This window comes from Megalobrama amblycephala, linkage group LG11 (genome assembly GCF_018812025.1).
Source record: "Megalobrama amblycephala isolate DHTTF-2021 linkage group LG11, ASM1881202v1, whole genome shotgun sequence".
NCBI lineage: Eukaryota > Metazoa > Chordata > Actinopteri > Cypriniformes > Xenocyprididae > Megalobrama > Megalobrama amblycephala.
The window spans coordinates 25,035,501-25,052,331 of NC_063054.1; the positions used below are offsets into that span (position 1 = coordinate 25,035,501).

General features: G+C 35.2%; 1 protein-coding gene across 1 annotated transcript in view; it reads left to right on the forward strand.

Annotated features, from left to right (window-relative positions):
* Positions 1-16,831, forward strand: part of plxnb1b (plexin b1b) — a 68,087-nt gene that overhangs the window by 15,784 nt on the left and 35,472 nt on the right. The window contains exons 2-8 of the mRNA XM_048206929.1: positions 6,316-6,387; positions 8,027-9,173; positions 11,580-11,762; positions 13,171-13,299; positions 15,039-15,139; positions 15,518-15,650; positions 15,876-16,032. Of these exons, the coding sequence (XP_048062886.1) occupies positions 8,037-9,173; positions 11,580-11,762; positions 13,171-13,299; positions 15,039-15,139; positions 15,518-15,650; positions 15,876-16,032 (1,840 nt within the window). The 5' untranslated portion in view covers positions 6,316-6,387; positions 8,027-8,036. The remainder of the gene's footprint in view (positions 1-6,315; positions 6,388-8,026; positions 9,174-11,579; positions 11,763-13,170; positions 13,300-15,038; positions 15,140-15,517; positions 15,651-15,875; positions 16,033-16,831) is intronic.

The following is a 16,831-nucleotide window of genomic DNA, read 5'->3' on the forward strand; positions in this document are numbered from 1 at the left end:
AACAATTTAAGTTTGTTGTAAACAGCCAGCTTTTTCTCATAAATTATAAAATCTAAAGTAAATAATACCATTCTATCATTTGTTGCATGATTTCTTTGATAAGTGACATAAAATAGTTGCCTGGAAAATCCAGCCTCACCACTGTACCAGCGGATGAGTCTGGTTGGCCATTGAATCAGTTCGATTTCTAGGGCGGAGCAAATCTGAGCAAACAGGAAGCGGAGTAAACCAATCAGAGAAGGGCTGATATGACGTTAGCAAAGCGACGAGAGTCAACAGCGAAAAGTAAATAATTAATGTGTTTTTGGTCATTTAAAACTGAATTCACGGCTGAATAGAACAAACTCTCGGGTCTCCCGTGCGCAATCTTTGTTGATATTGAAGGGACTTTCACCGCACTAGAGTGACGCTGTTTGCGTAACTGAAATAAACGAATCTGATTGTACGGTACGGTTTGGAGTTGACTCGAATCGCGACGGAGGCCGGACTGACCAGACTGATATATCTTGTAGAAGATATATCAGTCTGGCCTTGCCAGGCAAATAAAATAGACCTATAAAATGTAACTAATTTTATTAAATTTTATTATGCTTTATCTTCTAAGTGCTTTGTCATTTACACTAGGCAAGTTATAGATCTGTTTATGATTAGATATACATGCTCGCCAGATAAATTGTACTGTTTCTTTTGTATTTCTGCAGTTCACTTATTCACTATATAGTGAACGTCACAAAAATGAGTGGTCAGATTAATTTTGATTGGTCATCTTAAAAGATCTGCCTTAACGATCTGTTGATCAAACTGGACAAATATGGAGTTTTAATATTTATAATTTTTTCAGCATTATTCAACAAAATCTATATAACTGGTCAGTCTGCATGGTCTTTTTATCTGGTTTTTCTTGAATCTTATGTTCTCTTAAAACTGCATGACTAACCAAAATTAAATCGAAATCACGATTTGGCTTAGTGCGATTTATGATATCGCAAAGGCTGTGATTTTAATTAAATATATGCACATTGCGTTTTATTTTTAAACACAGTTCTTACCTTTATTTTTCTCAGAGTGTTCACTTTGTCCTCACAATGAAAATGATGCAAATAACATTTATAGATTAATATTGTTAAAATTTATTCAGTAAATGCTGTTTTATTTGAGGTTAAATGTGTTCTTATTGTTGGGCCTGAGATGAACAATAAGAGGTCAAAGGAGGTGTTTCTTCTTTTTCAAATTTAAGATTTTAAAGTTTTTTTTTTTTTTTTTTTTTTTTTTTTTTTTTAAGTTTCATTTAAGTTCATAATTTACATCTCCATTTTCATTTGTTCATAATTTGCATCTGCATTCCATGCTGACCACAATATATCTGGATTACATACAGCACTACAAACAGTGAACTAGATCTTATTTTGGCTCAAGAAGATTCTTAAATATTTTCATTTAATGTGGTTGTCAACTGTTATTTATTTATTCTGCATCTTTGTCTTTTTAATTTATTATTTTACAGAATGTTCCTTAAAATACAAAGAAAATTTTTTTATCACTTTGCATTTGATTTATTAATCTCCTGATTTTAAAATTCTTATTAATACTTAATCACTGTTAGCACTACATTCTAGTAAAATACCTTCTTTTGACAGGCCATTTCAAACATGAATGTTTTGATGCGACTTTTACAGGCACTGTCATTAACACATTACCCAAAATAACTCAAGAACTCAGCCCCACATAAATGAAAATGTGACAGTAACAAATGTGTGCATTTGTTGTGCAAACAAATCATTTTTGTGTCCTCTGTTTTCTTTTATATTTCGAGTGGATATATATAATATGTGGATTTATTCGTGTCAGTTGCCCTGCTCATACCGGGGAAAATTATTTATAAAATGCCTCGTTGTCTCTGCAAATTACTGTATATAGGGATTGGAGGAAGTAGTTTTACACCAGAAAGCAACACAACTCAGTTCCGTTTAAATTTGACTAGCCTAAGTATTTTAATAATTAATTAAATTAAAATTATTTTAATTAAAATTATTGTAAATTGAGAAATTCAAACTGAACTTTTCACAAGGCACCATATTTTAACTTATCAAAATTTTTTTAAGCTTATGACTTGGTTCGGCCTTCAGTGCCCCATCGGAGTAAGAGCCCACTCTACCAGAGGCATGGCCTCTTCCTGGTCGTGGTCCGGCGGTGTATCTATTGATGACATTTGTGTGGCGGCAGGCTGGTCCTCTCTGTCCACCTTTGCCAAATTCTACAGTCTAGATGTAAGCGAGCCGCTTGTATAGGCCGATTCCCCACCCATTCAGTGGTAGGGGGCACCCATTGGTTCATGCACTTACGCTGCATCACCATAGGTTCATGCAGTTATAACTCACCAGCCAACCAGCTCGTACAGAACTCTGCTCGGCTTCTGGCTTGTGCAGTTGCACTGCGTTGTTACATTTTAGCTTCAAAATCAAAGTATTCCCCATAGCGTCTTAAACGCAATACTTGTTCCTGTTATCTCAGGGAAACAAGGATACGTTAGTAAATAAAATAATTTAAAATAAATAGAAAATAAACACACGTACATGTAGCTAACATACATGTGTGCCTCGCTGATGACATTTACTGTCAATAATTCACCACAACAATCCCTTACGGGGATTACGTTATTCGTTCTAATGTCAGGGGAATGTTCTTAGAACTCTAATCAAAGTATCATGCCTTCTGTTCTCTTTTTTTTTAAAGAATGTCAAAATATGCGCTTGAACCATTTTTCTGATCCTTTTGAACAAGTGCGAAAAATAACGAAAGCTTGCTTAATCAGAACTCTGGCATGATTACAATACTGAGTTCTGATTGATCAATCGCTGTTATTTATAGTTTAGTTATCATTCCGAGAATTTAAAAGTTTTGTTCACATAAGTTTTACATCATAATTTATACTGTTAATCTAAAGGGGATTAAGGGTGGATGGTGGCTTTACAGAGGGGATGCTTTTTGTCATTTTTTCCAACAAGGGGGATGCCATCCCCCCCGCATCCCCCCTCAAATCAAGCTCTGTGTGTGGTTGAAAAGACATGACAAAGCGTTGTCTTTTAGAAATAATATCGCGTGGGTTTTTGAATCAAGATTACGATGTTTTTAACGATTAATCGTGCAGCTCTACACACACCCACCTACTATTATAGTAAAGAACGCAATTTTCATGTGCAATTGACAGATAAACTACATGCTTCTATTTCAGTGTTGTTAACTTCTGGATATTTTCAGCAGTTTGCTTCATACATTCAGTTTAACAGCATAGATGGCAAGAACATTTGGGCCATATGTGGCTGTTAGCTGGCACATCTGGCCTAGATATGGCATGGCTGAGCACATGTGGGCCAAAGGTTCGTCATATATGTTTTACCATGGCTTTAGAATTGGAGGGAATTTTCTTTTGCCTCACTATTTGTATTGAGGTATATGGCCCAGATGACCACACACAACTGCAGATCATATGTAGTTATGGCACACCATGGAATATTTTAACTTATGCTTAACATTTGGCTCATACTTGGAAAAACACGTAACCTGTGCGGCAGGTCTGTGGCAGTCCACATCTCAAGCCTATTCAACAACGCTATTGGTTGCTTTGCATCTTTGCAACTCCTATTGGATTGCTAAACATGTGACTGGCAACTATTTAAATGCAGATATTTCTGTTATTTCAGTTATTTCCCTCTCTACTCTCATTTTATCAAATTTCTTTGCCCAAATAAGCTAGACTTAGCTTCAGGTAAGCTGTTTTGGTGTTTAAAATGTTAGTATTAATATTTATTAACAGGCTATTTTTTAGAAATATAATACTTGAGTACTCATTTTAAATGACAAGGAAACCAATTTAGTTAATGTTTTCTTCATGCTACTGTATGTCTTGTGTGGTAGAAACAAAAGTTTGGCTAACACTTGTATGGGGAACAATCCTCACTTTTAACTGCTTATTAGCTTGCATATTGGCTATTTATCAGTACTTACAAAGCACATATTAATGCCTTGTTCTGCATGACCATACTCTACATTCCTTAATCATACCTGATACATAAACTTAAACGATACAGCAACTAATAAGCAGTGAATTAGCAGTTTATTGAAGTTGCTGAAATTATTTGTAATGTTTATTTACAATCATTTGTAATGGGCCTTTGTGCTTGTTTTAAAATATTGATTGAAAGGGTTAGTTCACCCAAAAATGAAAATTCTAAAATCATTAATTACTCACCCTCATGTCGTTCCACACCCGTAAGACCTTCATCTTCGGGACACAAATTAAGATATTTTTTGATGAAATCTGAGAGGTATATGACTCGTCCATAGAGAGCAATATAATCACTTTCAAGGTCCAGAAAGGTACTAAAGACATCGTTAAAATAGTTGACGTGACTACCAGAGCATGTGAGCGAAGCGTTTTCCGCTCTATGGACGTGCGCTCCACTCAGTCGCTCAACCGCCCAAGCAAGCGCTCCGTTAATATTCCGCTCACGCTCGCCGAGTCGCCGTAAACCAATTCTCGCTCAGATCCCGCTCCGACATAAAATTGCTCTAGTAGGCCTAATTGTTTACTGTTTGTACTGAAATTCTTGGATAATTGTATAAAATTATTCATGCTGAGTTGCTGATAAATAGCAATTATCATGTTTCAAAACGAAATTCTTACATTCTTCTTAATTTTATTAATTGTATTAATTAAAATGTATTAAATATATTAATCTAACCTTAGCAAACATACCTAAAATGCAAAAACTGAAAAAGTGTATTTGATTTTCGTTAACTTTTATTTCCGTGAAAATAGGCTAGCTGCCGTTGTTGTGCAATAGAACATTCAAAACAGGTTCATTAAAACAAACGCACACACACGAGATGAAATATGCGTAGATGTTTACAAAACACATTTTGATTATAAAGCCTGTGAGAAGCACAAACAAGATAAAATGCACTTAAAGAATGCTTAGATTATGAACTGACATCGATGAAAGAAACACTTTCTAGTGTCAAGTTAAAATAGACCATAAATGCGGGGAACTGTGGTCTATTAAAACGTCTCTTGATGTTTACTGGATTTTAGAATTCACTTTAAGAAACATTAGCTTGGACAAAGTGTCAGGCTTCAGGCTCATTCGGTGTGCCCGGGAAAGCAATCCAGCGGCAGAAAACACTCGCTCAACGCTGGAAGAACCACTGGGGATGCTGAAGATTTTGCGGGCATTCTGGGTTGAGCGAGTGGCTCTGAGTGTATTGAGCGAGCGGAGCGGAATCTTCAGAAAGGCGCTCTGAGCTCTTAAGGAAATATTACCACTCCGCTCCCCACTCCGCTCCGCTCACATGTTCTGGTGACTACAGTGGTTCAACCTTAATTTTATGAAGCAAGGTGAATACTTTTTGTACACAAAACAAAAATAAGGACTTTATTCAACAATATCTTCTGATGTATGATACTATATATTATACTAATATATTTCTTTTTTATCTTCCTTTTTCTTATGGATTGTGACTGAGAAAGATTGGTGAAACATGACATACATACATTTGACACTTCCCACATTACTATCAACATCAGCATACTCCTTTTGTTTTTAACATATATTCAATAAAAATAAAAAATGACTCAATCAATTTTTGTGTTTTGATTTACTGATTTTTTTTAAAAAATTTTATTAAAATGTAAATGTGGTTAAATTATGGCTTTTGGTGTGTTCAGCCATGTATGGGCCACATAAGGGCCGTCAGCCTTTTGCAGAACTCAGCCATTCAAGAATAACATTCGGTTCACATATGATCCACGTCTGTTTTTATTATTTGGCTCACTACTGGTTGAGTTGTGGCCCTCTTTTAGTTTAGTTCTGGCTAAAAAAAATTCACTGTGTATATATGCATTTTAAACAGATTATGTTCTTTGTCTATGCAAGAAAAGCACGTCCCTGAATTAGTACATTTTTATAGTGTATTTAATTCAGGTAATGTTAATGGTATGATTCATTTCAGGATGAAATGTATATGTAAAATCAGTCAGAGCTAGAAATGCATCTTCATATTGCACCCCCCCCCCAACATCATATTTTGCTGTGCTTATGAGGGGATCAACCTGGGCTGTTTAGCAAGTCCTCATCTGCAACTCTTGTTGACATGTCACTTGAAAAGTTCAACGAATCGTATTTTGCAGAAATGTATCCAGAGACATGTATTTCCAGTGATGCTTGTTTGTGATATATTTTTTTTAATTATCCCTAAATGTTAAACCTCCTCAAAATGCTCCTGACAAAATTGTCTCTCTTTTTATGTGTGTCCTAGGTTTAGTCGATGGGGACATATGTTTGACTGTGTGTTGCGTGTATGCATGTCGACCCAGCAGATCAAACCCTGGTAAGAAAACTTTTGTCAGTTGTCTCTTTTTGTCTCTCTCACTTATCATGACAGTCCATTTGTGGCATCCTTTCTTGATTTGTGTTAATGGAATATTATGCTGTTTTAATAACATTAACAATATTTTGTATAGGTGAGTTATATTTTAAGCCATTATGAAATCAAAATCGATCATTCTTATTTTTTATGCAGTATTGCAGTATTTATTATAATTGATTTATTCATGCATGTCATTATTTTTTTAAATTCATGTGTCATAATATTTAATCAAAATAACTTCCCCCTCCTTCTTGCAATGGCATCTCTTTTCTTCTCTGACTCTGATGACTAGGGTTGGTATCATTTGAATTTTATAGATTTCGATTCTGCTTATCGATTCTGATTCTTATCGACTCATCAATTCCAATAAGGTAAAAATAAATAAATAAATAAATAAATAAATAATGAAGTCAAACATTTAGATATTAAACACATTTATTTTGTGTCTGTTTGCAAAACATTCTGTTGCAGCTGAATACCATGAATAAAAATCAGCAGCCTACAGAACACTTAAACATGGAATTTTTGCCTTTGTTTTTAACAAAATATACTATAGTGAAAACAACAAAATTGTTACTAACATAAATTTCAAACATTATTACAGACAAGTAAACAGTCAGTCATAAAATAAGAACAAATAAACAAATTAGCAACAGCACAAATAAATAAAGCTGAACAAAGTTCAGGTGCATAAATTAAAATCAAATACAACCAAATGTAAAATAACACTTCATAGTTTTCTATTTATAAATAAAATTGATTCATACTTATAAAAGTTACAAAAGTTATTCAGTCAAGATCAGTGAGTGATTTTCTTTGCCTTTTGTTCTCTTTTTAAGATTAATGATAGACAGCAGCAGGTATATTAGGCTGCTGTCACTTTAAGACCTAATGCATGGATTTAATATACTGATACACATTTTCTTTCTCAACTGTTAACGTTCACTTAAGATTAAACGGACTGTTTACAATGATAGTTTTTCATAATTTTGTGTACATTTGTCCGTTCAAGTGCAAGAAAAGAAAACTCAATTCAGTATTCACGCAATGTATGTGAGGTGGTGTGTGTGCTTTGGATGTATGCGCAGCACAGATTAACAATTAAGTTCTCTTTCACATCATCTTTGTCTTTAATGTTTTAAAAAAACGCACAGGAATTGATAAGCGGAATCATGTCTTATCAAATCCTTGGTTCTTGGAAATTTGGAACTGGTTCTAAAATGGAACCAGTTCTCGATGCCCAACCCTACTGATGAGAAATTAACCTGTCATTTACATGAGACATGAAGCAACAACAATTCAAATGATCCAATCAATTTCCGATGGACAAATTCAAGTCCCATTTTTTTCCCTTGTTCAAGAAGCCATTTCACTCATATATACATAACAATAGAGAAGAAAATGCTATTGCAACTTCTGTTTCATGCCCACTTTAAGCAGTTTAAAGGGTCTTTGTATATCTCTAGTCTGTTTTTAAAGATTGGGATTGTTATATATGTAGTTTTTCTTTTCTTTTTTTTCTTTTTTACTTTTCAAATTTTTTTATTTAATTTTTTTTTTTTTTAATTTTCCCTCATTCTCTCTCTTTCTGTGTTCTCAGAATAGTTGACATGCCACCTGGGATGGTGTGTGTGTTGTCTTCTCTTTTCTCCATACTATGTAGCTTCTTGGTCACCCAGAGCTCTGCTTCTTCCAGCCATCACCCCATTTTCTTGCGCAATGACACCTACTTTGAGCACCTAGCTTTGCATCCTGACCCTTCATTGGGTCGGGTCTATTTAGGTGCCCGTGATCGGCTTTACCAGCTTTCTTCCGAACTTCAGCTTGAGGAAGAGGAAAAGACAGGCCCTGTGATAGACAGCCGTGACTGCCTGCCACCAATTAGTGAAGCAAACTGCCCACAGGCACAATTGACCAATAACCACAACAAGCTGCTACTTGTGGATCCTTACAGTCAGGAGCTCATCAGTTGTGGAAGTGTTTATCAAGGAATATGTCAGAAACGAAGTTTGGATGCAGTGGGGAAAGTGCTTTTCTCTGCAGAGAGGCCTGTGGATACACAATACGTGGCGGCTAATGACCCCAATGTCTCTACTGTAGGACTTGTGGCACTCACAAGAGGGCGTGGGAAACAACAGCCAGTACTGTTTGTGGGGCGTGGTTATACCAACAGCCAACCTCCAATATCTACTCGAAACTTAGTTATGGAGCCTGTTTTCTCATATGAGGAAACTTCAAAGTTAGCGGTAGCTGGGAGGCTTTCTGAGTATGACCATCATTTTGTAACCTCATTTACCCACCGCTCGTATGTCTACTTCATGTTCTATCGGAGAGACTTAAAATCGCAGTCGAGAGAATATCGCACATATGTTTCCCGTATGTGTTTGGACGATATTGCGTACTATTCATATGTAGAAGTTCCGTTAAGTTGCCGTTCAGCTGGAGGAAAGAATTATAACCTCCTACAAGCTCTACATGTAGGCCTGCCAAAGTTGAGGAAGACTATGGGAATAGAAAGTACAGCTGCTTCGGAACAAGAGGTACTGTTGGGGGTGTTTTCGAGCCATTTCGCTTCCTCCAGTCGACCCAATGAAGAGTCCGCAGTATGTGTGTTTTCACTTGAGGAAGTGGATAAACGTATCAGTGCTACAAGAGATCTATGCTACACTGAAATGGGCCGTGCAGATGGACTTGAGGCTGCATACATTGAGTATGAAGTGAAATCAAACTGTGCCAATCTTCCAGCGGTAAGTTTGAAACTGGAAACCAGTAAGTTTACTGCCTCAGTTAACAGGTATGAACAGCTTCCAAGTTCCACTGTGACATATTTTAAAAGTACTTTTAGAGCTAGACAGTCATTGGCCTGGTGTGAAAATATAACACTGTAAAGCCTGACATATTAAAAAATTCAGACTACTGAGTTTTGTTGACAAAATAGTTGTTGGTCATGGATAAAAAATCTAAAAGTCTGCATTTGTTTTGTTTGAGTATCATATTTTGATACATCAGGATGGCCCATATAGTATGATATAGTGTGAGAATATGGAGCACATAATCGAGGAGGAAAATTTTATCTAGAAGCCCAAAGTGCAGTTGCTATTATTTAGCCGCTTCCCTCCCTGATATCCCTGATATTCAGACAAAACACATTTTACTATCAGGTGTAAACTGTGTCTTGCCTGACCACTTGTGATACACTAAAATGAAAATAAAATAAAATAAAATAAAATAAAATAAAATAAAATAATATAATATAATATAATATAATATAATATAATATAATATAATATAATATAATATAATATAATATAATATAATATAATATAATATAATATAATATAATAAACGTGGCCTAAGTTATCTGGTAAAAAATAGTCTTGAGGTTAAATACAGTTGAGCTCAAAAGTTTACATACCCCTTGCAGAATTTGCAAAAATGTTAATCATTTTAACAAAATAAGAAGGATCATGAAAATTGCATGTTATTTTTTATTTGGTACTGTCCTTAATAAACTATTTCACATAACAGTTGTTTACATTAAGTCCACAAGAGGAAAAAGACAAAACTATTAAAAAAGCTGCAAACATCCACTGATGCTCCAGAAGGAAACACGATGCATTAAGAGTCAGGGGTGAAAACCTTTGAACAAGAAGTTGATGTGCAAGGTTTTTTTAATTTTGTTTAAAGAACATTTTTTTTCATTTAGTTCTGCCCTTTGGAAGCTACAAAATATACTTGTATGTTTCCCAGAAGACAAAAAAAGTAAAATTTATTCTGTTCATCCAATTCAAAAAGTTTACATCCCCGACTGTTAATGCATCGTGTTTCCTTCTGGAGCATCAGTGAATGTTTGAACCATTTTTTATAGTTGAGTTTGAGTCTCTCAGTTGTCCTCAGTGTGAAAAGATGGATCTCAGAATTAGACAGTCACTGCTGGAAAGGGTTCAAATATGCAAAAGATGCTGGAAAACCAAAGAATCTGCAGGACCTGGAGGATTTTTTCTGAAGAACAGAGCTCAGTTTAACTGCTCAGAACAAACTAGAGACTCATTAACAACCATCTCAAAACAAACAAAAAAACAGTCGTGGATCATCCAGGTAACCACACACAGTATTAAGAATCAAGGGTATGTAAACTTTTGAAAGGGCTCATTTTTATAAATTCAGCTATTTTTTTTTTTTTATCTTGTGGACTTTATGTAAACAACTGTTATGTGAAATAGTTTATTCAGGACAGTACTAAATAAAAAATAACATGCAATTTTCATGATCCTCCTAATTTTTTTTTAAAATGAATAACATTTTTCTAGATTCTGCAAGGGGTATGCAAACTTTTGAGCTCAACTGTATCTTGGTGGGTAACTGAGGTTGTAGTTTTAAACCTCTCAAGGTGTGATCCCAGAGCTATTCACCATTGGTCCCTGAAACATAGCACTTAACCTCTGGTTATTTCAGGGGAAGCAATCCTTATAATTTAAGATGGCTCCATTCTATGATGACATCACATTCCACCACCCCAGTTGTGTGGCCATATATAAATATTCTAAACTGGTCTATATGAAGTGTAAGGGAGTATAACAGTTGTTGTTGACGCACACAACACTACCATTTAAAAGTTGAAATATAGCAAAAAAAATAGTAATATTGTGAAATCTTCATGATTTAGAACTGTTTTCTGAACTGTTTCTTGTTTAGAACTGTGATGACAAAGCTACATTTTTTTTAAGCAGTTATTAATCTGTCTTCAGTTTAACATGAAGAAATCATTCTAATATGCTGATTTGGTTCTCAGGAAAACTTTTTTTTATTATCACTGTGGAAAAAGTGTGCTGCTTAATGAAGTGTGGAGATTGTGATTACAGTGTTTTTTCAGAATTGTCTGATGAACAAAGTTTGAAGAACAGCATTTTTTTTAAATAGTAGACCAAAATAAAATGAGCAATTTAAATTTAAAATTAAAATTTTGTAGGTAATTTTGATTAGAGATGTAAAAAGATATAAAAGGTCTTTACTCCTCTTATACCACTGCAGCTTGTTGCAAAACTTTTTTATGTTGTTTTTATGTTGAACTTATACCTTTAAAGGTATGACAAGAACTATTGTTCTGTAACTCTAATACCTTGTTTTACTCTTTGACCTCTGTCTCCCTACAGAACACTTTGGATGCTTACCCATGTGGCTCTGATCACACCCCTAGTCCAATGGCAAGCCGGGTGCTTGTGGAAGCTGAGCCAATATTTGACAGCCCATCCGTCCGGCTCACTGCTGTGACTGTGAGTGTAAGGGAGGAGCATACTATTGCCTTTCTAGGAGACTCCCAAGGAAACTTACACAAGGTATTAAAAAGTTTACAGGGAATGAGTGTTTTTCTTCAATTTTTCTAATTTTATTTCATCTAATTTATCCATTGTTCTCTCTTCTTCGCTGAAGCAGAAGTGTTTCAGAAAATGTTGTTGGATTTTCCTTGGCTGGTTATATTGGAGGTTTTGCAGAATTCCAAAGTAATGCAAAAATCTTGAAGATATGAGATTAATTTTTATTTAATGAAGATAAGATGTGGTGTGGTTATAAACACATCTCTTTACCTGTTACAGCATTGCCCCTTTTTGTAATTTTTTTTTTTTTTTTTTTTTTTTTTTTTTTTTTTTTAAATCTAAACAGAATCTTCTTATTCAAATCATGTTACATTTTCGAAGAGATGGTGACCAATGCATCATTAAAAATGGTATACACAGGTGGTATGCACAGGTGCATTTAATTTCATTAACATATAAAATTTTCTCTCTTTACTTTCTCAACTTTTCTGAAGTAACATGGTTCCTCACTATGGGATGTGTGTTCTTCACTCCATTTAAAAAAAAAAACAAAACAACTATTTCAGCCACTATTAGGCCAGCCCTGTTTGCTGGCCAACCTGATGCTTGTGTAAGATTTGGTTTGTTTTGCTATAATGCAACAACAATTATTTTTTGAATCTATTACAGCTTGTGGTCTGTGTGGTGCCAAAAAGAGTTTAGATTTTAATTCTCAGTCTTTTAATAAATAGTACTCAAAAAAGCTATTTTAAAAGTAACACTAATTGCTGCACTGCAGTAGATCTATTTCAAAATGTGAAAAAGAAAAAAGGAAAAAAGAGCAGTTTCCACAAGATCTTTGTATTGTTTTTATGAAGTGGCAGAAATTTGAGGAGTAACTGGTCTAATATTCTTTCATGGTATGTTGTATATCTTTGCTTGATGTTTTATCCCTACAAGAACAAAGCGGCAGAGGATCTTTTCCACTAGGTAGTGTTCTGTCTTTTGTTACAGTCATTTAGGTGCAGTTAGGAGAAATTTTAGAACAGTGTGGTGGCCACGCTAGTGTATTCCACATCTTGTCTGGATGTAACCCTACAAAATATAGGCCTGGTTTCACAGACAGAGCTTAGATTAAGCCAGGATTAGACCTTAGTTCAATTTAAATACATTTAAGTAGCTTTTATAAATGTGCCTTAGAAATAAATATTAATATTGTGCATCTTGAGAGTGAGACAAAACAATGGCAGTGACATATTTTGAGATATGTCAGTGCAAGTTACTTTAAGCAGTTCAAAATACATTTTAATCTGGGACTAGGTTTAAGCCTTGTCTGTGAAACCAGGGGATAGAGATTGGACCTTGTGAAGTCTTGATTTAATGCACCTGGTTTAGAACATTTTTAATTCCTCGTCAGTATTGTTCAGAAGGGGTGTGTGTATTTTTTCAGGTGTTTCTTGGCCCAAACGGCGAGGTGGAAGAATATGCAGTAATTTCCATCCAGCCCAATGCACCAATAAGCAGAGAGCTCAGGCTTGACCATCAAGAGAAGCATCTATACATCTTGACAAGTAACATGGTAACTATCACATTATTGAAGTGGAATTGGCAGTGTCAGTGTTGTTACCTGTTGACAAAATAGTTCTTGTCAGTAATGGATAATTAAAGGGATAGTTCACCCAAAAATGAAAATTATCCCATGATTTACTCACCCTCAAGCCATCCTAGGTGTATATGACTCTTCTTTCAGATGAACACAATTGGAGTTATATTAAAAATATCCTTGCTCTTCCCAGTTTTGTAATGGTAGTGAAAGGCGCTTCTGATTTTGAAGTCCAAAAAAGTGCATCCATCCATCATAAAAGTAAAGGTTAATAAAGGCCTTCTGAAGGGAAGCCATGGGATTTTGTAAGAAAAATATCCATATTTAAATCTTTATAAACTAAAATAACTAGCTTCTGGGCAGACGGCCTACGCAAATCGATGTACGCCAAAAGAGTAATCTCTGACCTGATGCATTGATGAACCTGAAAGCACAGATGATAGAGCAAAACAAAACACCAGTCACGAATTAGAAGTCTAAAATGAGAATTTTTAAAGAGAAATATTTGAGGATTTCGATATAAGAGAAGAGGAGCTTGAGTTTGTTGCCCAGCTCTATTTGTTTGAGCCGCAAGAGGCATCTAAGCTTACGCTACTCCTACATCCTACGTTATATATCACTTCAGAAGTTACTCTTTTGGTGCAAGTCAACTCTTTTGGCGTAGGCTGTCTGCCAGAAGCTAGTTTTTTTTTTTTTTTAAATAAAGTTTCAAATATTGATATTTTTCTTAGTTATAGAAACCCCCCCATCGCTTTGCTTCTTCAGGCCTTTATTAACCCCCTGGAGTCATATGGATTACTTTTATGATGGATGGATGCACTTTCTTGGACTTTGAGTAAATCAGGAGCATTATTCACTACCGTTGTAAAGCTTGGAAGAGCAAGGATATTTTTTTAATATAACTCCAACTGTGTTCATCTGAAAGAAGACATATAAGAAGTCATATATACCTAGAATGACTTGAGGGTGAGTAAATCATGGGATAATTTTCATTTTTGGGTAAAATATATATCTTTAATGTAAAAAAAAGACTGAACAAAAACATTATATTAAAAGGATAGTTTACCCAAAAATTAAAATTATGTCATCATTTATTCACCCTCATGTTTTTTTTTTTTTTTTTTTTTTTTTTAAACCTCTTTGACTTTCTTCTGTGTAACACAAAGAGGATATTTTGAGGAATGTTGGTATTAACTTCCACTTTATGGTCAAAACATATAATGGAAGACAGTGGGAACCAAAACTGTTAAGAGAAATGAGTCAGGCCGGCAGAGTAGTGCAATGAAATGTATTCGCAACTATGTGGATGACAAACTTACTGGTCAATAAGAGATGAAGTTTTGGCCATATTTTCCAAACTGTAAAATTCAGCAACCCAATGGTGATGCTAAAACTATTTTATTGACACTTGCTTAAAGACTCCAGACTCCAGAACAGAAACATAGTATGTGAAGTTGCATTAATTTGCACACTTCTGAAAAAAAAAGAAGAAAAAAAAACTTAATGTTAAATATCCCATCTTATTCATTTCAGAAACAGGTAAGCATGTTTACTGATCATATCAGATTACTGATAAACACAAATGTGCAACTAATTTGTATGATATAAATGCTGCTTCTTTGATCAGAAATAGCAAATTAGGTAATATATTATATGTTTGTATGTATACCTCTGCTGGTTTTATTTGACACTTTTTTTTTACTTTGCTCCCACAGCTAGAGAAGAGGCCTGTAGCAGAGTGTGAAAAGCATTTGGATTGTCAATCCTGTCTGTTGGCTCATGATCCATATTGTGGCTGGTGTGTTCTTGAGGGGAAGTAAGTTCCTATTTGAAAACAACCTCATATTCATTATAGTGTTGTCAAAAGCACTTCGGTACCAAGTCGGTACTGAAATTTTAAAAATGTGACGCGGATTCGTAAACACCTGATTGGCCATTGTGTTTACATGCTCATCATATATGATTGGCAGGCATATGTATGTAGCCAATCACAGACATATCTGATGAGCGTGTGAAAACAATGGCCAGTCAGAGGTGTTTACAAATCCGTTCAACAGCACTCAAAGCGTCACATTTTTTAAAATTTCACTACCGACTTGGTACTGAAGTCGGTACTTTTGACAACACTAATTCAGAATGCTTTATTTTAAATAGTTGGTTACTTGAACTTGAACATTGTGTCTTTGTGCATCAGGTGTTGTTTGAGTAGTGAGTGTGTGCGTGGGGATCTGAAAGATCAGTGGCTTTGGAGCTTTGACATGGAGCAACAATGCCTGAGTATCAAGTATCTCAATCCATCCAACATCAGCCGAGAAGAGAGAAGAGATGTGCGTTTCAAATATTAACACATTTTTTAATAAATCCAGCTCAAATTGAATTCAGTACCACACCCTTACAGGATACATATATTTGTATAAGCTTGATTCACTGAAGTGACCATTATTGAGCGCACAAACAACTAAAACCACTTCTCCTCTCCTTAAAAGCATAATTTTAATCCTTACAGATCCCAAAAATATTCCATCTCTCTCTTTATTTTTTTCTTCTTTTAGATCTCTCTATCCATCCCTGGTCTTCCCATTCTGGAGCGAGGAGAGTTTTACTCTTGTGTCTTCAACGACAGGGCAAGTTTGGCTGTTGTAACAGAGACTGGTATCACCTGCTCTTCTCCACACATATATACATTGCCATCTGTGCCACCAGGTCAAGGTGAGAATATTTCCAGAAATAATCATGTCTCTGATGTATGTATAACACTTTTGTTTTGACACAGGAGGCCTGGTTAGGAAAAAAACATAATAATATAGAAACAAACATTGTTTTTCATAAGCCATTGAATGAGTGTCCTCCTTTTGACACAGAAATACTTGATTCAGTACTCAGTTTTGAGCATGACAGTGTAACCAGTCTGAGAGAGGAGCACTTCTAGACAAATGGTAGAAGTTTTAAGATGAAGTCATTTACTTACCCTTGTGTTGTTCTAATGCAGTATGCAGTTGTTTTTTGTATTTTTTTCGGACCACAAACGAAGGAATTTTTAAAAATCAACTATTTAAAAATCTGTGTACTTTCTTCACTGAGTTGAATATCTCCAGACAGGAACTCCATTTGTCTGATGACTACGGTGGCCGAGAAAGCTCAGCGTGCTGCAACTAAAGAAAACACATGCTAATAGAAGAAACATCAGCAGATTAAGAAAACATCATCTTCAGTGACTGGTGTTTTTTCTATTTGCATGCGTTTTCTTCAGTTTTGCACTCTCGGCCACCGTAGATGACAGTCAGAACGACAGTTGACAGATGTGAATGCAATAACTTCTTGTTGTGATGAGCACAGTAGATATATTAACCTCAGAGAAGAAAGTACATGGTTTGTATTTCATGTGTGGCGTTTTTATTCATCTTGATTTCTCACAACTTGTGTGCTTATTCTGGGTGAGGCAGAGTGAACTCCAGCACTAATAAAGAGTCATGAGTGCACAGTGAGCACGGGAGGTCAACGGCCAAGA